We start from the raw sequence: 26,449 nt of genomic DNA on the forward strand, positions 1-26,449 counted from the left end.
GAATGTGTGACCCCCACTTTGGGAGGGTTATAACACACTGGTGTAATCTCACTTCTTTAGACTCTGCACACTTTGTTAGACTTTGCTTTGAATTTTTCTGCACGCTGCCTTTAAGCCTGTATTGCTGTAACAGACAATAAAGCTCTGCAGAACGATTCCTGCCTCTGAGCCTGTCCTTCATGCAACAGAACAGACACCGACACGTCTTTGAAAGAATGTTTTGTGTCAGTTTTACTTGGACACCACATGCACACAAAACCATATGTAGCTAAGTCTGTGCCTGTTTGTGATGACTGGTTTGTAGGAAAATAAAATACAATTTTTTATCATGTATTTAAATTACAAAAATTTGCAACATACAATTCAAGTCTGCAGGTCTGTCATCTGTGATTCTCTATCAAATCCACAAGGTGTCACTGCTGTATAGTGTCTGTTTTGTTCTTGTAGTGCAGGGGTGCTCAGACTTTTTCAGTATGTGAGCTACTTTTAAAATGATCGTGTCTGAAAGATCTACCACCTAATACAAAAATGTTAAACATATATTTATTTGTAAATTAATATATGTTTTCGTACATGTACAGTGCATTTTGATGTACCTTGCACAACGTCATGAGATAATACTGCACAACACAATTGAACTTCTTACATGTTCATAATTACTTGAATGATGATTATTGCTCTGACTTGCACTGAATAGAATCAGTGAGGGATGCATAGTTCGGGCAGAAGCTTCTGACAGTCAGCCAGGAGTAAAATTACATTTTTCGTTTGAAAGCGATAACAGAGCTAATCATGTGGATTACGGTTTTGTCTTTTTTATAGCCATAAAAATCATGTTAAACGAAGTATCAGAATTACCTGCATTTATCACACAACTACTTCTATTTTACACATCCATCCATATTTTTTCTTTTACGCATCGAATAAATGACTGGGAAAATCCCCGCAGCCCCCGCGCTCTCAATCGTCACCTTCGAGGGACAACAGAGGCAGATTACCGTAATGATGGTAAAATATTTACATAGCCCCGTGTCTCCGCTTTGAGACGCCGTTTTAATTTACATAAGAGACTGGGCGCGGAGTTACGCTGCTGGAAAGTCCGCAACCCGCTCTATCTGCGACGATAGGATCCGACGCTATAGGGATAAACTAACTCGCGCTTGTTTCTGCAGCGCCCATGATGTGACCTAGAGTCAGGTGTAATCTGACTGTTGTCCTGTATATTAGTCATGTGACTGGATGGATGACGGGACGTGATCTACACAAAATGCCTTCGCGATCGACGTAATGAACACCCCTGTTGTAGACTTTACCATAATTGTAAGACTTTTTTTTCACTATGTCCCTATTTTTATTTTATTTTGTGTAATTGGAAGTCTTGATAATGCTGTAATTTAAATATCTGTCTATCACGTTTAATTTCTAATGAACAAACAAAAAACCACACACTTAAAAAAAAATCTTCGAGATCTTTGAGCTAAGAATTAATTTCCAAAGACAAATCTAAGTGTTATGGCGCCTGTCGCTTGATACAGTCCAGGTGCGGTGCACGGATGGGTTGCCTTGTCAGCATGGCTAACATTATTTTCCCAAAGCAAAATGCTGCATTACACAGTGGCTTATGGGAAAGTGAAATGCATTTGGATAATGCTGACTTTGATTTTTAGTGAAGCTATTTGTTTTAGTTACAGGCTGGAACCCCACATGTGTCTCCCTGCTCTCTCCTGCACTGCACATATCTGATACAAGAGCCAGGACTGGGGAAGAGGAGCTTTCTGTGGGTATGGTTAATCTTATGATGTTTAATGTGACTGTCTGCAAAGTTATGATTTATGAGTGCTTCCCTGTTTGTGCATGTACTTGACATGTATCATTCTGAAAGTTTTCACACAGCGGATTCCCATCACCACATAAAAATGGTTCTAAACCATCTAAATTAAGACTAAACCAGATCCAAAACCAGAACTAAATGACAATCACTGAGTACAGTTAACAGAAAGAGCAAATTGCTTAAGAATCACTATGTAACTTTTCTGTCAAAAAAGTAGTTTTGATACATTATTATACATTTTTTGCATCAAAGAGTGGCTGATTCTGGTTTTGTACAAAAAACAGAATTGTGCTTTTTGATTTTCTTCACATTTTAGAGTGCTATATACATTTGCTTTAGTGGCACAATGTCATAACAGAAATGTTTTGTCAGTGTGATACATTTCTATTGACCCAAGAGTCAGGCACCATAACCATCCCAGCTGTGCACTACTCCTTCAGTCCTCAGTGCAATGTGATAATGAATGTTAGTGATGCCATGCCGTTTCAGCTTATGCCTGGCAAAATGACTTGACATTTTTTTCACCTTTTAAATTTACAGGCGCTCTGTTTCCCTGTGATGTAAGCACAGGACTCTCTCACATAAAGGAGACACTTCGGAGAGGGAACCAATCTGCTTTGAATGCTTCTGAAAGGATGGTGCATGCCAACGTGGCTGGCAGGAGGATGTCTTTCATTTGGCTTGAGCACTCTGGGAGATGACTGTGTGTGTCGTCAGCTCAGAAGACCTTGTCTGTGGGCACAGGCACCACCAGCTGCACCAGGTGAACTTTAAATGTGAACTTCTGCATTTCTACATTTATATTCATTGTGAGTTCTATTGAAGTTACCAGATCCCAATACACCATAGATTCACCACAAAGTTACTGCATGATGTGTCAACATATTAAACCAAGTTACTAATTCATCAGGTCACCAAATTAATTAGATTGAAGCTATCAGGCATGAGGCCTAAAGGAAGACCAAAAAGCAGTCATGATTTTTTATTCCGTTATTCCGTAACCAGATGTGCTCGGGGTCCCATTGTGTAAAAGTCCTTATTATATTATGTACTATGCCTCTCTGCATCTGTCACACGGCTTACCACCTGCATATTCAGCAGCTATGTGACACTTATCTAACAAATTAACCCTTATGCCTTGTTGAAAAAATGTGTACACAAAAGTTAATATTTTTCAATGATTTTTAATGACTTTTTTGTGAAGGGGTTTTCTTTAAAATGACATATTGGGATTATAAATTACCGTCATGTATTAACTCCTAGATGCCAGTTTTTGTCACATACTACCTACTGCCAATTTGAAACAAAAAGCATGTGATAATTCCATTATAGGACATGTTTTTTTACTCTGCTTTAAGTAGCTTTTCTATTTTTCTTTTTTCTTTTTCTTTTTTTTTTTTACTTACAAATGATCAATGTGACTGACCTGTCAGTGTGGATATTTCATGTGAATGTAGACTTATGGGGATTTTTTTGTTTTTGAGTAGTCATTTGAACCAAAAAAGTTACAGTGTGAGACTCCCACTGTAAAATGCCTATTTTGATGATTCCCTTTTATTAAAAGTGTAGAAAGTTTGTACATGCAGTTATGTACAATTTAAGAATTTTGGATAAAAAAATAAATAAAATAATGATTTAAATGTGCCGTATTTTCTGGACTACAAGTCTCACTTTTTTCATAGTTTGGCTGGAGGTGCGACTTATACTCAGATGCGACTTATATGTGAAATTATTAAAGTATATAATTTCACTGAGGATAAAGAATTAAATGAATTTAGTGATTTGGAGTGAGATCGAGAGTAAACTTGTTAGCTTGTTTTTTATGCTTTAGTTATCTGATTAACTGTGAATATCTTACGTAAACATACCAGACATGTATTCAGTTTGTTGTTATTGTCGTTAGCGTGCTGTATTTTGTTATTCAGCCTGTTGTTCTCTATTTTATTGTTATTATTATAACTTGCTTTTAAAGATAAAACGTCTGTTCTTGGTCTCGGATTTTGTAAAACAAATTTCCCCCAAAAATGCAATGAGAGCACATGGGCTGTCTTTTTCATGGGTGCCCTGTATCCACATTTACCACATTTAAATCCATAGCTCTATTATTTCTACATTGCCATATATTGCGTATATTGGCATATATTACAACTCCATAAAATAAAAAGAAATGTGACTTTTCCATTTATCCTTGGTACTGACTTTCACTAAAATTCATTCGTGGTCCAGAAAAATAAAAACTTGCACCAAAATTTATCATCTTCGTCTTGACTTTTAGAGTAGAGATCAAAAATTGTTTTATAATGGAAGTCATTGGATACAAAAATTTCCAAAACACGCTCAGTATCTACAAAAATTGGTCCAGTCAGGATTAAACACGTGTCTAAAAACCTGTAAAAACACACATCTGCCTGAATTTTCATGGCAACTACATAAGTGTATCTTCAGATAGACACATTTCCCTTACATTGCCTTTAAACTGTATAACTTGGGTCAAACATTTTGGATATCCTTCCACAAACTTCTCACAATAGTTGGCAGGAATTTTGGCCCATTACTCCTGACAGAACTGGTGTAACTGAGCCAAGTTTGTAGGCTGACTTGCTCGCTCATGCCTTTTCAGGTCTGCCGATAAATTTGAGATCAGGGCTTTGTGAGGGCCACTCCAAAACATTGATTTTGTTTTCCTTAAGCCACTTTCTTAACAGTTTGTCAGTATGCTTTGGGCCATTGTCCATTTGGAAGACCCATTTGCTCCTAAGCTTTAACTTTCTGGCTGATGTCTTGAGAAGTTGCTTCAGTGTTTCCACATAATGTTCTTTCCTCATGATGCCATCAATTTTGTGAAGTGCACCAGTGCCTCCTGCAACAAAACAACCTCACAACATGATGCCTCTTTCACATTTCAAGGTTGGGATGGTGCACTCAGGCTTTTCTCCAAACGTAACTATGCTCATTATTCAATTTTAGTTTGGTCAGACCATAGGACATGTCTCCAAAAATGAAGGTCTTTGTCCCTGTGTGCATTTGTAAACAGTAATCTGCCTTTTTATGTTTCTTTTGGTGTAATGGCTTATTCCTCTAGAGTGGCCTTTCAGCCCATGTCAGTACAGTAGTCGTTTCACTGTGGATAATCACTCTTACCAGCTACAGCCAGCATTTTCACAAGGTCTCTTTATTTCTTGGGTTGATCTGCACATTTTGGACCAAAGCACGTTTATCTTCGGGACACAGAACCCGTCTCCTTCCTGAGCAGTATGATGGCTGGTCATTCCCATGGTGTTTCTACTTGTGTATAATAGTTTCAGCAGATGAATGCGGCACCTTCAGGCACTGGAAATTGCACCCAAGGATGAACCAGATGTCCACAAGTCCACAATTCTCTTTCTGATATCTTGGCTGATTTCTTTTGACTTTCCCATGATGTTATACAAAAACACAGTGTGTTTCAGGAGTGCCTAAAAATACATCCACAGATGTGTCTCTGATTAAATGTTGTCAATAAACCATCAGAAGCTTCCAAAAACATGACATCATCATCATATTTTTCTAAAAAAAAATCAATCTCTCATTATTCTGGCATTAAGCAAATAGAAATAATTTTGGTAATCCTAATTGAAGTTTTGTCTGATTCCATGTCAGACAGTGAGAAAAAAGTGTATTTGTCCTTTTATATAGTGTATGTAAACTTTTGGTTTCAACTGTAGATATTACACATATTTATCTTAGTCAGTTGTTTGCCACTTGCAAAACGTTTTATTCTTGCTTCATAACATAAGATGCATCAGATAGACTGAATGCTGGGCTACTTGAGCTTTTGAGAAGCTTGTCAAATTTGTGATGTCTATTCTAAACAATTATTTAATGTTGATATCAGGGCTGAAGATGTTGAGTTTGTTAAAATAACAAATACATAGATAAATAATAAATAAATACATCAGTATCGTTGGACTTTAAAATTATGCTTTAGTTGAGACATAAGGACTTGAAGACCTAAGGAGAAATGTATGGCTAATAATGCGAATAGTTTAGTATTGGTATTATTTTTGTAATGTGTTAATAAGATAATCTATGAAAGAATATGCTTCATAACAAGAAAACATGACATCTGTACTTTGATACAACAGAACAAAAGTCACCAAACAAGTTTACAAATTAACACATAAAGTTTGCCAAGTAGAATTTAAAGGAGTTGCCAAACACTTGCATGAGCTGAAGAGGCTGTAGACACGGGATTAAAATAGGGCCTTCACACCCAGATAATTGCCCCTCTGTGCATTTTGACATTTTGCACAGCCCCTTTTCATCGGCAGATGATTTTACAGCCTTGTAGCCTTGAACAGGCTTCAGAGCAGGGAGAGTCAGTGGACACCCAAAGGACCCACGGGAGAGATATGTAGATGCTGTTTACATGAAACAACATGTTTAGTCTAAAGGTTTGATTTATGAGTGTATGAATCTAAGTGCAGATTAAAAAAAATAATAATAATAAATTACATTTTCCATCTGCACAATATCATGTTGTGTATTTTACACCTTACCGTAATATAAAAGGTAATATATATAAAAGGGCTGCATTAGCCCTTTCTTTTTGGTAGTTTGGTTGTGTTTCACCTCACTTGTAGGCAAGTCACAATAATAAACTTTGAACTGCAATAGATTGCTTGAGAAAATAATGGCTATAAATGTTAATCATGAAACTCTAAAGAAGCATTATCCCATTAAGCATTTTTCTAAATGTATAGTACCGTAAAAACATGAGATATGATGCATAAAAAGCAGAATGAAACACTGTTAGTTTGTATCTATGAGTCATAGAAGCTGTTTATTCAACTCTCTACAGCTAAAATCTTGTTGTAGTACAGAAGGATAACAACAAGTTCTCCACTAGTACAAAGAAAACTTAGTAGTATAGGTATAGTAATTATAGTGACAGGCCTTGACAATTTGATGTAGTTCTTATTTTTTAAGTTATTTTAACTTAAGGACTTTAACAACTTATCAGATATTAGCAACAATTTTGTCACTTCTACTCCACGATTAGGAATGTGAAATGTGCACTTCTTGTAACTTTAGAGCTTTTTTATGCATCACAGTGTTTAGAATAGCAGTAACTATTTAAATTGCAAACTGTTGTGAGGACAACTGACTTCTGTCTGTCAGCAGCTGTGCGTGTGGTCTGATCTAATGGTCTGTTTTCTATGAACTTCAAAAGTTATAGCTCTCTGAGGCCCTGGCTGCATAGATGAAATAAAAAACTGATGGCTTTGTGGATTTTGGGGGGGATGATGCTCCACCTGCAGAATGTGTTCCCAAAGTTCAGTGGGACATAAAGGGCACAGAGACAGAAAAATCACAACTGAGAGAAAAAACATTTTGTGTGCACTAAAATGTTTTTGAAATAGTGACTGAAAGGATGGAAAAGAGCAAATGTTTTTGAAATATTGTGCCACGTTACTTTTTATCTTGGTTCTAAAGTTTTACCACATTTACCAATTTCATTTATATTCAAATGCATTCTTTTGAACAGAAATACAAGCACAGAGACCACACAAACTTCAGACTCACAACTTTAATCAGTGGCACTAATTACTAATTCATCACCGATAGCCAGTGGCAGTGGCCTAAGCGCCTTATTAAATGATTTGCGATGGTTATAAAGTTATAAATGGGCAAATATGTTTAAATTCAATTAAATTCCATCTGGCATAAAAACTTACGTAGTGTAGCATATAAACTAGGCATGGGACGGTATAGAAATATTGTGTCATAATTATCACGGCCAAAATAAATACGATTAACAATATTATCACGATGATTACTAAAAACAGTTAAAAAATGTTACAGATATTAATAATTATAATTTTAATATTATGAATTAGTTCCAACTTTAAACATAATGTATAGTATTGTACAATTGTCCCCCACTATAACGCCTTTCGCGGCCTTAATAATTGTAAAAAATAAAGCTGACAACTTAGCGATTTGGCCTATTGCGGGTTATTTTTAAAACGTAACCCCCGCGATAAACGAGGCACCTCTGTACTTTGTTATCAGTGAAAATAACATTGGTCTAGAAGACAGCATGAAGGATAAGTAGCTTTTCTCTGAACATTCTGGTGAAACAATGGCGATTATCACAATTATACAAAATGTACCGCAAACTATTTCTGTTAAAACCTTTTTATCATGATAAATTATATTATTGGTAATTGCCCCATCCCTTATATAAACCACTATAACTGTAAAACTATTTAAAAAAATCTCAGTCCATATCACCTCCCTCCTCCAGTCTGACTCTATCTTTTACTTCTGAAACTATTTTAATAGCATGTTTAAGTACCAATTAGTTTAGAGTCTTAGTCAACATTCTCAAAGACTTCCAGGAGTTCAGACAAAGGTTAAAAGTCAAACAGTTTGGGTAGTTCTGTGTCTGGAGGTGAGGGGATCTTTTAACCTGACCATATTGAGTTGGGAATCCTCTGCCCCTCTCGCCAGGCTTGTCTTGTTGTTTTGTTCCCAGCAGAGGACTTTATCTCAAGTATCCGGGATCTAAGTGAATTACTGTCGGCCATCTCCAGCACACAGATAAGCTAGTCCAGGGGCCACTCTCGGGACAATCAGATCGGCATCAAGGTCCCGGGGCCTTTTTTATTGAGCAGCGGGTCAATGGAGGGTCCCCAGCGGAGTTAATATAGAGCTAGACTTACCTATATGGCTACGTGCATGTGCAGTTTCATTCTACCTCTTTTCAGATTGTTGCTAAGTTACTCCCTGTGCGGCCTCGCATCATCACCTCTTTATTGCAGTTTGTGTGCACACAGCCAGACAAACATGAGTGCTCTGTGTCCAATGGCCCTGTAATTCACCGTAAGAGGGGTCCGTCAGTGGGTGGAGGGTTTGTGCTGGTCGAGTGTGCGTCTGCCCTATTGAATGTCTGTTTAACTGGCCTTGATGATGGAGAGGTACAAGAAGAGCATGGCCATGAGTGAAGTGTTTATTTTAAAAACCTTGTACAGATATTCACAGGGGCGTTTATTGGATCATCTCAGGGTTGTTATATAGATTAGTTCAGTTTAATTGATGCTTCAGGTATATGTTGAAAATCAGTGTGACACCAGTGTTCCATTCAGACATGTTTGTATAAACCTGTACAGTTAGTTTGTCACTCATTTGAGAGCTCAATGAAGAACTGTCCATTCACCTTCAGCAGGCTTATTTATTCCATTGCTATTTTTTATTTTTAGCATATTTACAGTGTCTGATTCTCCAGTATACTAGCTGGTCTGACCAAGAGACTGTCCAACCCATATCTGGCAACAACAGCACTTTTAAAATCTGTTGTGTATGCATGATAATTTGATAAACAAGCAAAAGCATTGTTTTAAGTTATACGACATGAAAGACCTTTGCAAACTATTTGTCATGTATTCCCTTTCTGACAATCTGTGAATGACCGGTCAAGCTCATTCCTAAGATTGACTATCCTCTACAGTTCTCAAGCCTTGTCTTGTGTTTTCCATAAGTGCCATTAAATAGTCACATTGTAGTCTTTTTCATAATATTTGATAACCAAAACAAGGTTAACCTTGTCTTGGTTTTAGTTACATCTCATTCAATAAACTAGACTAAGGAGCAAATTAACTATTTTGTGATTTCATTTCATTTTATGGTATATTTTTTCTTCTAATTTTCTTCCATAAACATAACCTCTATTCATAATTGTCCCTCATTTTTAACAATAATGTTTTGTTTAATCTTAGGTTGTTTTCACACATGTTAGTGCGCTCTGTGAAGCACCAAACAATTAGGAAATGAAGGCTAGTCACCCAGGGAACTCAACCCACATCTATGTGAGTTGGCTTGTTGTGTATATTTTATATCAGGAGATGTTGCTAAAATAACATCTAAGTCAAAAGATGTCAAGTGGCTGCATTTGTCACACTGTGACAAAGATCCCGATCACACGACATAGCTGTAAGTCAGGATGTTATTGTATGCATTTTCCCCTTCTACTTGTCTCTGTCTCTGCTGGCTTCCTCTGCCTTATTTTTTGTCTCCAGTGGCAGCATGTGAAAAGTTTTGGTGAGCATCTCTGGAATTTATTTCTAAAAAAAAATGCAGTCAGTCTATCGCAAAGAAGTGTCAGCTGCTTAGCGACAGCAGATCCAGAGCCGCGGGGCCCTGTCTGACAAACACACGCGCACACCCCTCTGTCGCATAAATACACTCTCGACATAGACACACTTGTGTACATGCGGCAGCTGTGGCCCCGCCCCTCCAGCCCCAAATGTCAGCGGGGGCGATGTGTCTTTCCCCCGTCTCACCTGAGGGTCGACCGCAAGCACTTGCCAATCTGTCGCGTGTCACTCTCCATTACATATCCAACCCTCGGTTCCCGCGGCTTCATACAACTCCTTAAACTTAACTCTAACAGCTGTTCACTAATGACGACACTGTGGCGCTGCCCTGCATGTTTTCACATTTTTTTACTCTTGACATTGTCACCTTTTGTATGAATAAAAAGGATGGTATTGCTTTTGCAGAGGGTGGATGTGATGATGTGTGGTGTACCTGTGGCGCTCAGCTGTGGTGTAGAGAAACACAGCAGTGGAGCAGGAACATGGCTGTTAGTCACTGATCAGTGTGCAGCTGGAATGAACCATGAAGGGCAAAGACTGGGGAATATGCATTTCATTGAAGGCTGGTTTTATGGGCAAAATGTGTTAATCATGACAGGGCTGTAGAACAGAAGATGGTTTCAGCTGCGCTTTAGGCCAGCTTTGACCTATGGTTCTAAAAGTGGAAGAATACTAGATACTACAGAATACTACATACTTTTTATTTCAAAGTATGTTGTCGAAGTGTTTTCATTCAGCTTTTTATTTATTGCAGCTATTGTATATTGTACATTTAGAATTGTTTTTTTTTTCTTTGTTTGTTTGTTTGTTTTTTCCACGATATAGTGCATTTCAAAAATTGTTATTGTGTGAGGCCTACCCAGCTCCTTCTTGTGCTGTTCTTGTGTCTTTGGGCAAGATATCTCCCCTTCAGTTTGTGGACATAGGTCATCTTAAACTCAAATCACACCAATGACATGAGGTGAGGTGATCTATCCAAATTACCTCAATTAGTATGACCTTAATTTAGCCCATGAGAAAGGTACATTCAGGCCTATATAATTGCTGCATTTATGCCATTGTTTTGACTTGCTGTTCCAAACACTTTAAGTGTCTCACCTGATGTGCATTACATTCTTGTGTTTCTGTAAAGGTTTCCTCAATGAACCGTGAAGTAGAGGTTACAGATTCTGCCCACACCTTTCTGAAATAAGCAAGCCTCCCCTCTCTCTGCAAGGTGTCCTTCCTAATCCCTATGGTTTTCCCATGGCTTTAAATACATAAAAGTCAAGCGTTTCAACAAATCCCGTGTCTCTCTGATCTCATTAGGTACCCTCCATTTGATTTCAGGAAATGCTAAATTGGCTTTTGTTTCCTTTCTAACGTAATTAGTTCAATCTTTTAAAATACAATTAGGCTGCAACCGCGGCACACTCACACTCCGAGGGTGCTTGACTTCTCCTTATTACCGATGTCAGAAATAAAGGCTCACCGCATAAATCAGTGACCGAAACTTATCTGCCTTTTCCCGTGAAACAAAATACTGAAATCCGCAAATATCCTGGACTGTTTTTGATCAATACAGGCAGAATGCCGAGAGGCCACACCACACTTTTGCTTTTTGATGCTAGAGTGACTTTTCAATATAACAAAGATTTGCTGTGGGAATTGATGGCTAATTCCCACACCATGCAGCATATTTGTACCACTGCAGTTGTACTTCTTTGTGGCCTTAGTTAACCTGTGCTTCCTCTCTGATTTGTTTGTCTTTGGAATCAGACATGTCTTGCTTGAAACTGCTCTGCTCAATTAGCAAAGGTAATAAGCTCCACTCAAGGGACCTGGTCTCTCTGCATACTAACACAAGCAGAATGTGCATTTCTCTGGCTCCATATCTTTAGCAGAAGGTTGATTTATGTCTTTTTCAGATATAATTGCTGAGTTTTCTCAAATACCCTCTCAGTGATAATATTGAATGATTTGCAAGCTTTCTGTCTGCATAAAAGGTTGATCGGACTGTTTTCTTTGGATCAAAATAATGGGTGATGATGCTAACTTGAACGATAATTTTGTGAGAGCACTTTGACTCGCTTTTAGGTTCATGCTAGAAGACTCATGTATAAAAGTACAACACAATGCCTTACGGACATTTACACAAAATTGACTCTTAGAGGTACTGACTCATTATAATGCTGTTACCTCCTAAAAAACAAACAAACCTGGAGTTGTGTTTTGTTTCATTCTTTTAAATGACATCTTCTGCATGCCACTCCCTTAGCTTTTTATGGGTGCTATTGACAAATCACTTTACACAATAATAATGCTTATGTATGTTTATGCAACACGTTTCTGTTGCTAACCTCGATATGTATGCCAAATTTCATGCAGCTACTATTTACTAAGTGTCCTACTCATGTATCGACTCGCTTCAGTGACTTTCAGTAGTTACTAACCCAACCTGAACTACTACTCTGTGCAGGGAGCAGATTAAGAGCAGAGGCAGGCAGCTGAACAGACTGAGACGCCCTCAAGACAGTGATGGAAACTAATATACCACACTTTAAATATGTGTAACAAAATACAAGAACATCTGTAATAATTTAAAGAAGATCATATTGTGAAGTTGTTTCTTGCTACAGCTTAATGCAATCATATATCATTATCATGTAATTTAGTTGTAGTAGTTATTCATATATACGTTTTTTTTTTACATAAACACAAAAGGCAAGGGATGTATTTTATCACAACAGAATATGATATGACCCTTACAGTTATTTAAAGCCATTTGTTTGCATTTTCTCCATTTTTCTCTCGCTTCCCCTGAGTCCTCAATGTATGAGTCTTATTTTTTTTAAAGATATCATTCACAAGTTGCCTCCATTCCTTACATCAGGTCAGAGGTGCCCAAACCTTTTTTTTTTATTGAGGGCCACATCTCAAAACAAATTCAAAGCGGAGGGCCACAGACCAGTGATCAATGCGGTGCTTTATACACAGCTTTGACAGACCCGCTCTATTTTAATGAGGCTTGAAACACATTCATTTTGTCTGTATCACAATGTGATGTGATGTTTGAGGTTATAACTAATTAATCGCATAACTAAAAGATAGGCAAGTGATTCACTTGAATATCTCCACATTCTCAACAAGGCTGTACTCTGGATATATACAGTTGAAACCAAAACTTTATATGCACCATATAAAAAGATACATGCTCTTTTTTCCTCTGTGTCTGACATTAAATTAGGCTAAACATTTCCCATTTTAGGTCAATTAGGACTACAAAAATAATTTCTATTTGCTTAATGTCAGCATAATGTGACAAAGATGATTTTTCATTACTTTCTTCAAAGTCAGAAGTTTACATACAGTAAGATTACTAGCCATTTAAACAACTTGGGAAACCTCAAATGATGATGTCATGTCTTTGAAAGCTTCTGATAGGTTTATTGACAACATTTGAGTTAATTAATTATAGACACACCTGTGGATGTATCTGAAGACACACCTGAAACACACTTTCTTTGAGTAACATCATGGGAAAGTCAAAAGAAGATATCAAAAAGAGAATTGTGGACAAGTCTGGTTCATCTTTAGGTGCCACGTTCATCAGGTCAAACTTTTATATGCAATTATAGACACCATGGGAATGTCCAGCCATCATAATGCTCAGGAAGCAGATGGGTTCTGTTTCCCAGAGATGAACGTGCTTTGGTCCAAAATGTGCAGATCAACCCAAGAACAAAAGCAAAAGACCTTGTGAAGATTCTGCTGAAGCTGGTAAGAGTGATTATCCACAGTGAAACGAGTACTATACTAACGTGAGCTGAAAGGCCACTCTGCAGGAAGAAGACATTACTAAAAAAAAACAAAAAACATTAAAAAGCCAGATTACAGTTTACAAGTGCTCACAGGGACAAATACCTTAACTTTGATAGACATGGGGGTGGCAGCATCATGTTGTGAGGTGGTTTTGCTGCAGGAGGGACTGGTGCACTTCCCAAAGTAAATGGCATCATGAGGAAAGACTGGAAATACTGGAGCAACATCTCAAGACATCAGCCAGAAAGTTAAAGCTTGGGAGCAAATGGGTCTTCCAAATGGACAATGACCCGAAGCATACTGACAAACTGGTTACAAAGTGGCTTAAGGAAAACAAAGCTAGTGTTTTACAGTGGTAAAAGCCCTGATCTTAATCCTATTGAAAATTTATGAGCAGACCTGAAAAGGCATGTACAAGCAAGGTGCCCTACAAACTTGGCTCAGTTACACCAGTTCTGTCAGGAGGAATGGGCCAAAACTCCTGCCAACTATTGTGAGAAGCTTGTGGAAGGATATCCAAAATGTTTGACCCAAGTTATACAGTTTAAAGGCAATGGTACGAAATACTAACGAAATGTATGTAAACTTATGACTTTGAAGAAAATAATGAAACAATGTCTAAATCTAAAAAAAAAATCCTTCTCTCTGGCATTTATAACCAAATAGAAATCCTTTTGGTAATCCTAATTAACCGAAAAGTCTGAGGTGCATGTAATCTGAAATTTTAAAGATACAAATTTTGCTGCTCATACTTGTTTTACATGATTTACATGAAGCAGTATTTTTTTACAATATGAGTAACAATTATTGAAGTACTTTTCATTGAAAGCAGTGTGTCTTCTCATAGCAGCTAATCCTCATCTTATCCATAACAACCACCACCTAAACATAGAAACTCATATCCTGTAAGCTCATATGGCATGATTTGTCTTTTCGCCCCCTTCCTTATTTTTCCACCTTGTGTGTTTGCAGCCACTCTGACAGGCCCAGGGTAATTGGTGCAGGTGATAAGGCATGTCACTGGGTCTTTGTTGCTACTGTTGCTTAATTCAACCTCCCGCCTGCTGCTGGTCAATATTAGTTCTGCAGAGAGACAGACTCAAAGGCACATGTTTGTTCACTGCACTCCATAGAAAATAAACACGCTTCTGACACGCGCCAGAGTCACATAACAGCGAGGGCGGACCAGAGCCAACAGGTTGAAGCAGATGGCGAGAAAGAAGAAGAGGAGGAGGAGGAGGGGTGAGGGGGGGCATGGGGGAGTTTATGACTTCCTCAAGTGCAGCTGTGTTTTTACATTTAACCTTTTTAAATGACGAGAATTACACCTGACTCATAGCCGGACCATAGACTAGTCTTGTGATTTGATGGTTCTCCTGCGTAAAACATTAACAATAAGACGTGTTCTCCATAGGAAGTGTAACATTAGCAGGCTTTATTTTAGCTCAACAAACAGAATTAGAGAGAAACACGCCTGACTCATGGCCGGACCAGTGATTTTGATGGTTAAGGTGGAAAGAATAATGAGACAAAGTACAAACAAGTGGCCTTATTTGAACCTATGACACACTGTGAGGTGAGGAGGGTTTGTGAAGTACCAAAATGATAAAATATATCTACAATATTTTCACCTTTGTGTTAAAGCACATCGAACATTTTTTAATCCAATTGTCTAAAAATATAAAAAGAGAATAAACCAAAATTCATAAAAAAGTTTACTTCCTGAAGGCAAAACTTTGTTGATTAAATAGTAAAAACAAACAAACTTGCTGTTCTACTAGTAAGAAGAATTGCAGTATTGTGTTTACTCCACATAATGTTTGTTTTATGTGGTTTCGGTATTCACTCTGTTAACCACACTATTGTTGAACTTCTACTGTAGCCATAACAGGCTTTAAACTTGCTAATTTAATGACAGACCACCAAAGGTGAAAGAAGTACAGATACCAGAGCAAAAAATCCTGAAGTAAAAGTATCATATGAAAAAAATCTACTTTAAAAAAAGTATTAAAGTACCCATTTAAATATGTACTTAAAGAGTAAAAAATAAAAGTTTGAGATCTTATAAAGCTTCAACTGTAGTGATTTTGATACAGATTTGTGCTAAATTTTGTACAACAGAAACAATTGAATCAATAGTTTTTGCCGAGCTGTTTTTCTTTGTATATTTTGTGTAAAAATAAACCTTTCAGCCTTTTCAGCAGGTCTCAGACAATAATAAAAAATACTTTTACTTTTCAGTTCTGTTAAAAAAATGTATTAGATTAGAAAATAAAGATGCTCTCAAATGTAGTAAAGTAAAAGTAAAAAGTATCCACTGTAAAATGTACTTAAGTAAAGTACAGAAACCTAAAATGTGTACTTAAGTACAATACTTTACTACTTTTACTTTGTGATGTTGAATCACTATAAACTACTACTGTTGCTACTAAATTTATTCATGAATTGCAGCAACTGTGCTCCTTTGTAAGATGACTCGTTTTAACTGGACAGGTGTATCATACAAGCATTTTTCTTCTTGACCTCTTTCATGGGCAAATATAATGAGCTAGTAAATCAATGAGATGTTTAGTGATAAAAAAGATACAATTGCTCAGTGTTTAGTCATGCTTGATCGAGTGATTTACTTTTTACAAAGAATGTCATAAAAATGTAGTGTTATAATCAAATCTAGGATAAAAAAATGTGGGGTTATAATAACTATAAAATCAAACTTTCTGAAAACGTAAACAGGCAGATAAAAAATTACAATTTACATTTAGGTATACTTTTTGGATTAAAGATTAAAATGTATGATTTCTTACTGTTCTTATATTTTTCTTATGATGGTAGCTCAGTTGGTAGAGTGTTCCTTCTCTGATCTGAAGGTTGGCAGTTCGATACCCATTGCGTCATTATGTCCTTGGGCAAGACACTTTACCCACCTCACCCCCAGTGTACAGTGGTGTGTGAACATGTGTGTGTGTGTGTGTGTGTGTGTGTGTGTGTGTGTGTGTGTGGGTGTGTGTGTGTGTGTGTGTAATCCCTTGATATAAAGCGCCTTGAGTGCCTTACCTAAATAATCAAGATGATTTATTAACTGAAGAATCTTGACCTCCTTACTTGTACCGTGTGTGAAGGTGGGGCTGCACAATCAATCGTTATATGACTTAAAATCACCATGTCAAGTGATGCAATTAGCAAATCACAAAGGCTGCCATTTCTGAAGTACCATAATTACACCACATACAATTTAATATGCTGTCTTATTCTGCATAAAAAAGTGCTAACCCTGTAGTTTAGATCTGTACAAAGTCAGTTCATATATCAATCTTTTTGTCAGTTCTTCTAGACACTTTTAAAATGTGAACTTTGAACAGAATGAAATCCAATGAAAACATGAATCACAAATCTAATTGCAATCCCAGTGCTTGTCAGGAAAACCACAATCACAAATTGATCAGCCCAATGTGAAGGTGGTCTCTGGGAACAACCTGTTAATGAGACTGCACCAGCGGAGGTCAACAGAGCAGAGCAACAATACTACTAGACTATGCTTTTGTGACGTCATAAAACAGTGGGAGGCAAGACAAACTGGGTAATCAGCTGATTTACATTGTTTCTGTCAGACTGAGCTCCTTGACTTGTTTTCTATAGAGTCCTTTTCAGCTGCTATCTTCTCTGCATTGACCTGCCACTAAACCATCTCCTTGCAGGTCTGGGATTAACACTACATGTGGCTGTTCCTACAGTTTATTCACAAAGTTATTTATAAACTGTTATTCATAGTGTTATTGCCATTCATTAAAAACCCACACATAATGTTCTAACCAAAAAGTAGACTAAAAACATTCAAAATCATTCGGCCTTACTGTGTGTGGGCTTGTATCTCCACAAACCTGGCTCTTATTTTGCTTAGAGTAGGGTCTGCTCCTTATCGCCATGGAAATGCTGTTTCGTTGGCTCTAATATTCCACCGTATGGCATAAAACCTATCTATATCCAAGGAGAATATTCAGAAGTATGGTTTTAACTTTATATTTTCATGTAATCCTGAAGGAGACATGTCACCTCCAAACAAAAGTTTCAAAGATATTCATAGTTTTTAATTTCCCCTCTTTTAACAAAGTTTGGAGTGATTTTCATTGCCTGTTAGCTAATGGATAACATTTGTTGAAAGGAAATGCCAAATAATTTAGGCTTTATTACATGAAATCGGTGAAGGAAACGAGCATTGTTCAACATGGTTAGTCAAAGCGCTTCAACGTGCTTTTCTTCACTCATTTGTTCCTACAGAGCAGTGTAAATAAAACGCTTGGCCCTGCATTAATGAGTGGAGACCCTGTACACAGCGAGCGATCAAAGACAACGTCCACAACGTCCACACTAGAAACAACCCTGAATTATTTTGCGTGTGAGCGTCTGAATCGTAGATGAGGATTTATGGCAGGCGGGCGGGGGCGGCACCATGCCCCTGTTACCGCTCATATCCTGTTTGCTTTGGACTCGCCAGCACGACAAGGTAGCGGCTGACTGCTTTTAGATTGTTTGTCATTTAGCATTTGAAGTGGAACTAACAAGCCTATAAAACGGTAACGAGAGAAAAAAAAGAAAATCAGGGGGAGGGTGTGTGTTGTGAAAGATTGGTAGGGGCTTGAAGAGGAGAGTGAGGAGAAATGCAGAGACGCAAGTGATAAAAGAAGTGAAGAGAGTCCTCGTGAAAGTCTTTGTACAATTTGGTGACAATATATGGTTATCTCAAGCTTGTATAGACACAGGTCCCCTCCAGGCACAATCATAGTTATTATACCCATTTCTGTCAGAGTCTGAAGATGTGTTTGAATGAAATCACCTGTACAATAAATACATTACAAGCATTTTATCTAAGAAAAGTGTTATAGGGTTAACTGGAGAAATGGTCATACTTTCCTTACCCAATAGGAAAGGTCAAAATGATTCTTTTATGCAAAATGTGAGCAGGTCTATGAATTTGTTTGAAGTGAAACTGCCCATTTATGTCAATATCCATATCTCCTCTTCAGCACAACCAGTGTCTATAGACCCCGAGGGAGGTTTTTTTTTTTCACACACATCTACCAGAGTCTGTATAAGTATTTGGTCTGATCTTATCCAACACAATCAAATCGTATTTCTTCCCAAATGTTACCTGTCAGCTCAACGTTGGCTTAAATAAATCACTGGCTGCTACAGAAATGGAATAATTCCCTTTTGTAATATGAGGATAAACACTTCTGTATTGACTGCACATACATACCTTTTTCTCTCATTGAAATCCCATCTATGCCATTGCTAGAGGCATCTGACAGAAGCTGAGTTTGTTTCTAAATGGGGACTGATTATGAGTCACTTTGAGTATTTAGTAGTAATGGCCAATTTACAATGTGTAACCATCATTATTTTACAGTGAAAATGGGCAGGAGCAAAATCTCAAGAGTCTTTGATCACAGTAATAGTATCACAGTATTGCATTTTTGCCGATAGACTCTTAAACAAAGCAATTATACTTATGTTCTAATGGAAGACAGGAGTGGGATTTAATACATTTTCTTCTTCTCTCTCCTTCTTGAGCTTAAATAAGGAAATGTACATTAATGAATACTTACTTCTTGTGTTTCATCCGCTCAACCACCACAAGAAATCGAGTAGTCACTTTGTCCTGGGTTGGGGTTAACAAAAGATAAGGGTACAAATGTCCACTGCAATTGAATCCTTGGGGTTTTCCATGTATGATTTATGTGATATGCAACATTCAGATCTCACAGTACAATGTAATCACAGTGTTTACCTCACAATTAGGTATTATGTTGTGGGAATTGTTTATTTTAATTGTTCTACTTATCTTTATTTATACAGGGAAATCCCAGAGAGAGCGCTTAGACTCTCCTTTTCATGGGTGCCCTGTTCAAATACAGAAAAGTACAAACAAAAAACAGACAAAACAAATAAGTACATAGGTTCATTTAAAACATGAAAACAGGTGCAGATGTGAGTATAAATGTGTGTCACCAGATTATTAAATTGCAATTGTGGCACCATAGAGTTAGTGTTGTTATTGATATGTTGAATCTAAAATGAGCCTTTTACGCCTTTTAGTGCTTTAAGACTTAGTGGAGAGCAGGAGTTAAAAATAGCTTTTTTAATTTAGTTTTATTCAGTTGTTTTTACAAAGTAATACATTCACGTTGGCTGCACAGAAATGGGGCAAAGAACCTTAGTCTATGTATTTTAATCTCATTTTTAGTTGGCTTCTGCAACAAAACAGCTTGCAATTCAATTTATTGTAATAGTCTCGAGTATTTCTGCAAGACTTTTGGATCTTGTGAAATCATGGCTATTCTTTTATCCTCAGTGGTAGAGATGGGAGGAGCTACAGAACTGGATCTATACTTTACTCAGAAGTAGTACTCCATTATGTATAGTATGACTAATACATGATTATATAATTTAGTCCATGTTCTTTTCCTGATTTCAGCCGGCACAACAAACCATGAGACTCTCTGTAGAATGTACATTATGTAGACTTCTCACAGGTAATGAGACTTCACACTGGGCTCATCCAGGTGTAGACTTTTGCACTCTGGGTATATTATATGTTAAAATGGATGAGTCAACGATGGAGGTGTGCAGAAGGCAAGATATTAGTTTATGCAAGTTTATATAGCGCAAATATTAAACCAAAAATACAGACATGCTTTAATTCTGTAGGTCCCATATGTTGTAATTATCAGTAACAGGAAATCTACATAAACCAATGAATGTGTGTATGTCTGTTGTTTTTAGGTAATGCATTTCCAAAGACTCCCATTAGGTTATGCAGACTTACAAGAATAAATGTGTAAAAGCAGCATGTTTTTATTTTTTTTAATATATTTCATAACTATTGTTAGAACAATATCCACTGTAGGTTCATTTTTCTGGTGTGGCATGTTTGGGAGAGGTGTGTCTAGACACAGAGTAGATTCATTTGTCTCTTTATAGCAAATATAAAAGAAACAGCAAAATTTTTAGGGCATGGCCAGTCTATAACACAAAATCATATATTTTGTCACCCACAATCCCCATTACTAAAAGAACTTTACACATTTCAGCCTCTAGCACAAAAAGTGAGTGACGGCTGTCAAAAACTACATTTTTAACTCAAGGTGACCCATTTGGTTCTATTGCCCCAGACTCTAATATGCTGTGTGATATTTTCTGTTGAAAACTGACAGCAAATGGGGTTGTAGAGAATTTAGATTTAGCGAATTTTAAGCCATTTTAATGTTCTTTCTAGGAGCAATGAAAAAACCCACTTTTTTGCAGATATATTGGTAAAAGTTGTTGCTGTTGTGATGAAACTCTGCTCATGATTATGTTCAACTTTAATACTATTATTGACAAAGGTTTGACATAACAGATATAAAATTTTCCCTTTCAAATTACATCTTGTGTATTTTTAACCCAGTGGTCTACCGCGAACAGATTCAACGTAAAGGATTCTAAATCACTATGTTGTATAGGGACTGTTGATTAAATTTAAGCATAACACATGTTGTTCTTTTATAAATTTCATATAAATACATTTCAAACAGAATATTCTTGTTGTACCTAGTTTAACTGAGTGAAATAATACTGTTTGATTATATTATTCACTGAATGCATATCGGGGTCACAGCTGCAGCTCAGCCTGTGCACATTATGGATGACCTCAGGTGGAAGTAAAGGACATCTTAAAGAATGGGACACTTGACCTCAGAGGAATTGCCCCTAACAGGACAAATACTACTAATTCTACTGCTACATTTTTACTAGCACATTGGTTACACCGTGTTTGAATCCTGCCATTATAACACTGTTGATGACAATCCATCATTTTACTAAAAGAAAAAGGAAAGAAAAAGGGATGTGACAGTAGCTCAGTTGGTAGAGTGGTTGCCCTTTGCTCTAAAGGTTGGCGGTTCAAATTCCTCTTGACGTAAACATCATCGGTTGAGCGACCAGATCCCCCCGTGCAATTCCAGCTCCCACAGAGCCGGAATTGCTGTTGTTGTGTCCTTGGGCAAGGCACTTAACCCCCGGTGTGGATGGATGAGTGGTTTGTTGATGTAAAGCACTTTGAGTGCCTTGACAATGGAATAGTGCTCTATAAAAAAAGAGAAAGTCTTAATGGGTCAGATTGTTCCAACAGATCTCATTGTTGTTGTAAGATGTTGAACTGAATCAAATGACAGCATGAGGCTTTGAATTTTAAAAAGTAGAAAAAAATGTATAGCATCCCATTTCTGACAAACAATTTTTGCAAAATGAATGTGAACTGCTGATAAAAATCAGCTAAATATTGTAAGTCAATAACATTATTAAATCTTTTTGAAAGGCTGACAGATGAAAACAGTAAAGTCCAATAGGAAACCATGAATTAGTCTGTTGGTTTTAAAGACTGAAGAAGATGGTTTATAAAAAGAGTTTCTACATTATTGATATATATATTTTTGATCATCTATAAAACTGTCATGTGGTCTCAAGCTGGAGACTTGACTGCATGGAATTTGTGACTTTTAATTAGGTACAGCTCTGACAGACTTATAGCATTTGACAAAGCTTTAATTTAACCTGGAGAGACTCAGACACAAAAGAACAGTATTAGTAGGCTTTACTGAATAAGTTATCTTTGGCGCTCAGACCCCTGCAGAAGGCATTGTGATGAAGGGTGTGGTCAGATGACGTTTAGGAGACGTCTTCACCCCGGGGTCAGGATACTTGAGGTTGTAGAAGTGAGGCTGAATTTATACTAGCTCCATATGTTCTCAGTACTGCCTTTGTTCTGAGCCTAAATGGTGTCATCTTAACCTAAGTAAGTTCAGTCATCTTCAAAATGACAGTTTTTTGTACACATAAATCTCAATACAGTGGTAATTATAACTCATAATAGTACAGTAACATCAACATATTTATTATTATTATTATTATTAGATTTATGCTTTTCTTTTTTTACTATGCAGAACAGTAGGTATTCCTCTCAATACCCTAAACTAATTGTGATAATCATGTTTTATATTCTTTACACATCTTTATATTTATTAAAGAAAAAGAAAGTTGTTTTTTTTTTACATAATTTTACTCCTTTGCAGATTGTTACTGTTAGTGTTATTTCTGTATTCTATTACTTTGCTGTGTAGAAATCATATACAGTTTGTGAGTATAAAGTACTTGACATCATCACGAGCGTTAAGACAATACAAATTGTGAATGCTGCAAACTACTTAGCATGCTAACATCAGCTAACATCTCATTATACAGTCATTAATTTGTGAGGGCAAAAATAAATGTGGCATAATTAGTCAGTTGAAGGATACAGCCCCTGAACAATGACTTGTGTCAGACAACTTGACCTCAGAAGCCTGATATTTAAACATGAAACATTTTAAAAGACATTTCCAAACACTTAGTTAAACATTAAACAGATAACAAGTACTACAGTTGTAAATAATGCAATAAATAAAACAAATAATTTGAGAAAACACAATTAGTCGTATTGTGCTTGTGTCTGTTATATAACTATAATCTATGACACCCGTGAATCTTTGTTATAATTTGCACATTTTAAAAAATTTGTACCAAAATGACTATGCGACGCTCCCGAATACTATGTGCATCATCGATTAAGAAAATAAAACTGAATAACGAAGTAAGTGCAGAGCAGTGGCTGTGTGCCAGTGGCTGTAAAAACGGGGATTGATCGGCAAATGGCGTCTTGAAAATAAGCGATTAAAGATTGCTCAAACATGCACGAATCACTCCAAAAACAACTTGGAGAGGGTAAATGAGAAGGGGGAAACAACTATAACACGGTTGCATAATAGGTCTGCTTTAAAAGAAACTATGATCCATGATTTATTTATTTATGAAATAAATAACTGTCTGCTGGTTGGAATGGATGACTGGTCAAAATGTACTATAGGTATTGTAACTTGATATACATGTATTATTTACTTAATCTCCTGCTATGTTTCAAGTTCATCCATCATTCTAATTTTACCAAACTACTTTCCTGTTATTTTTCATGGGTTTGCGGTGTACCTCTATCACTTATGCATGCACGCTGTATACAGTCATGTGTTTCCTCTGTCAACACCTGTCAAAGCCATGGACATTGTTGGCTTATGGCTCAATGTGATCAATATTTGTCAAGAATAACAAAACATCATTAGAATTTATAGCTATGGATAATTTATTAGCTTTGTTTGCAGGGTAATATACACTGCATGGCTGTTGTCATGGTGAACAAAGAACATTCTGATTCATAGACTTGTGTTTGGTGCCATGGACCCATTTTTGTTTCTCACTGATCCTGGTTTGGTCATCCATTAAAGAAGGTGGATATTAAACCCTCGCTCCTTGATCTCTTTGACTATACTTTCTCATTCTCAGTGCAGGAAGTTGCTAGTACGATTCCCACTGGAGGCAGAGGCTGATGTAAGACGATGTTAAGACGATGGTAAGACAATGGTAAGACAATTTGCCCATGTTGCCCTCTCCCGTGAAAGGCAGGTTGCAACAGAAAGAGCATCTGGCATTAAGTTGCCACTGTGATGGTCTCTTATTGAAAAGTGAGCAGCTGATTGAAAAAAAAAATAACAATAAATTAATTAGCAATATAATGTTCTCACTATACTAGTTTAAAGATTCAAAAGGTGCATTTCCACTCCTAGCCTGAAGTCAAGATATCTCATGCAGCTATTTCTAATTTGACACATTCACATTTACAAGATCCCTAAACAACACCTCTAGTCCTTTGCACTTTTGTTTATTTTTACATGAGATTCAATATAGAAAATAAAAGACAAGAATAGTGACAGCCAAGAAGTACAGCTGCTGCTTGCAAGTGTGCCAAGATGTGTTATTTAGTCAAATCCTGCACTTTGCATATTGTAGGCTTCAGAAACAGAAGTTGGACTGCCATGGTGCCAGTGCTCATCAACAAAATTTATGAGTTTGATATACGAGGGATGTCTCTCTTTTATGTGAGTGGGCTGAGGGACAATTTCCTCTGCCTTCAAATTCTGCAGTATCAATCAAATGTTGTCTTGATGTTATTAAATATGATTAATTTGGGATAATACACCATTTAAGACGTGTGTAAAAAAATGAATGTGTTCTGGATAAATATAAAGACAATGTTATATAGTCTAATTATAATAATAATATTATACACTTTACAGGTTTGTTTAAGCATGTCACAATACACTGTAGTCATTATTCATTCACCACCAATCACTCACGTAAACACTACATTCATACTAGGCAGTGTGGGTGAAGTGTGTGGCCTAAGGGCACACTACACACAACTGTACTTGGTTGGAATGAGAATTGATATGCCAACCTTTGGGTTGGTGGACATTTGTGTAACAGGTTTGATCTCAGTTTCTATGATTGCAGGAGGACGACCGGAATTAAGTTCAGCTACAATCCTCAAGTTAAATTCATTCACCTGCACTGTCTCAACCAAATAAAGACAATACAACAATAATAATAATGCCTCCTGAGCCACACCCTGTTCATTTTGAAAGAAATACTTTTTCAAAATCATAATGTTTCCAACTTAAAATTCTTTAACATCAGTACACACTGTGATCCACCAGTGATTGACAACTCCCATAAAGCACCAAAAAAAGAAAAAACATCCTCACCAAACATCTCCCTCTATTCTCACATTTCCATTTGGCTAACCCCTGTCAGTTGTTCATTGCCCCACATCACTTAAATCACTCCAATCCAGTTAGCCATGGACCTCCAGAGTGGAGGCAGATGTGCCCACAAAGCCCCCCACATTGGTGATGCAGGGCCCTATAGTGATGTGTGGCTGTGTGATGTCACCATATGGTGGTCCCTGGAGAGAGCAGCCTCTTCACTGATTAGCTGAACAGCTTGTTGCTCAACAGGCCGTGAGGGTGAATGACCTCTGGGGGTGAACAATCCGCCATGTAATCTGCTTGATGGAGACACTTCTGCCCATGTGTGTATGTCTACATATGGGACTGATGTGCGTATCATTATCAAATGGAATATATACTATTGCTTTTCTTTCATTTGTAGAAAACTGGTAGCTTCATGTAATTTGTGTCACCTGTAAAAATACAAACATTTTATTTGGACACTAGTCCAACTAGGACTCTGAGACCTTAAGTTTGATGAAATGAAAACAATGACTGCATAAAAAAAAGGTGGAACATTTTTTTAGAGAAATATCTTTTCGATATGGTAAGCCTCTGCACAAAAATGGGGTCCTTGTCATGTCACTGAGGTCAGTAGATTTAGATACCATTACATTTGGGTTGGTTAATATGTAATTTATATCTAAATGTATTTGTTTTAATTTTAATTTTACAGTAACAAGTATCAAGTTTGTTTGTTTTTTTTACACAGAATGTTGGAAATGTTTCAGAGGTTACGTCTTTTGGCAACTTTTTTACAATTTTTTATGAATAGAATAATGTCTAATTTTGCAAATCTTCAGAAAAAAACATTTAAGTTTGTTATCAAATATCTACTATATATGATGTGTGTCATGGCAGGATGATTTTGCTGGAGATGGGACCCACTTGACAAAACACAGAACTAAACTGGTGGTGCTATAGCAGGGCTAACCGACTTGTGATTTGTAACCTGAGCTGGAATAAGGTGTTAATTTATGAAACAAAGG

At 36.9% G+C, this 26,449-nt stretch overlaps 2 protein-coding genes across 2 annotated transcripts in view; both read left to right on the plus strand.

Annotated features, from left to right (window-relative positions):
- Positions 1-26,449, plus strand: part of arl9 (ADP-ribosylation factor-like 9) — a 151,567-nt gene that overhangs the window by 22,162 nt on the left and 102,956 nt on the right. The gene's annotated exons all lie outside the window — the stretch shown is intronic.
- Positions 2,430-26,449, plus strand: part of gfra3 (GDNF family receptor alpha 3) — a 67,213-nt gene continuing 43,193 nt past the window's right edge. Inside the window, exon 1 of the mRNA XM_055225036.1 lies at positions 2,430-2,594. Within this exon, the coding sequence (XP_055081011.1) occupies positions 2,453-2,594 (142 nt within the window). The 5' untranslated portion in view covers positions 2,430-2,452. The remainder of the gene's footprint in view (positions 2,595-26,449) is intronic.

The sequence above is a fragment of the Periophthalmus magnuspinnatus genome, chromosome 10 (assembly GCF_009829125.3).
Source record: "Periophthalmus magnuspinnatus isolate fPerMag1 chromosome 10, fPerMag1.2.pri, whole genome shotgun sequence".
NCBI lineage: Eukaryota > Metazoa > Chordata > Actinopteri > Gobiiformes > Gobiidae > Periophthalmus > Periophthalmus magnuspinnatus.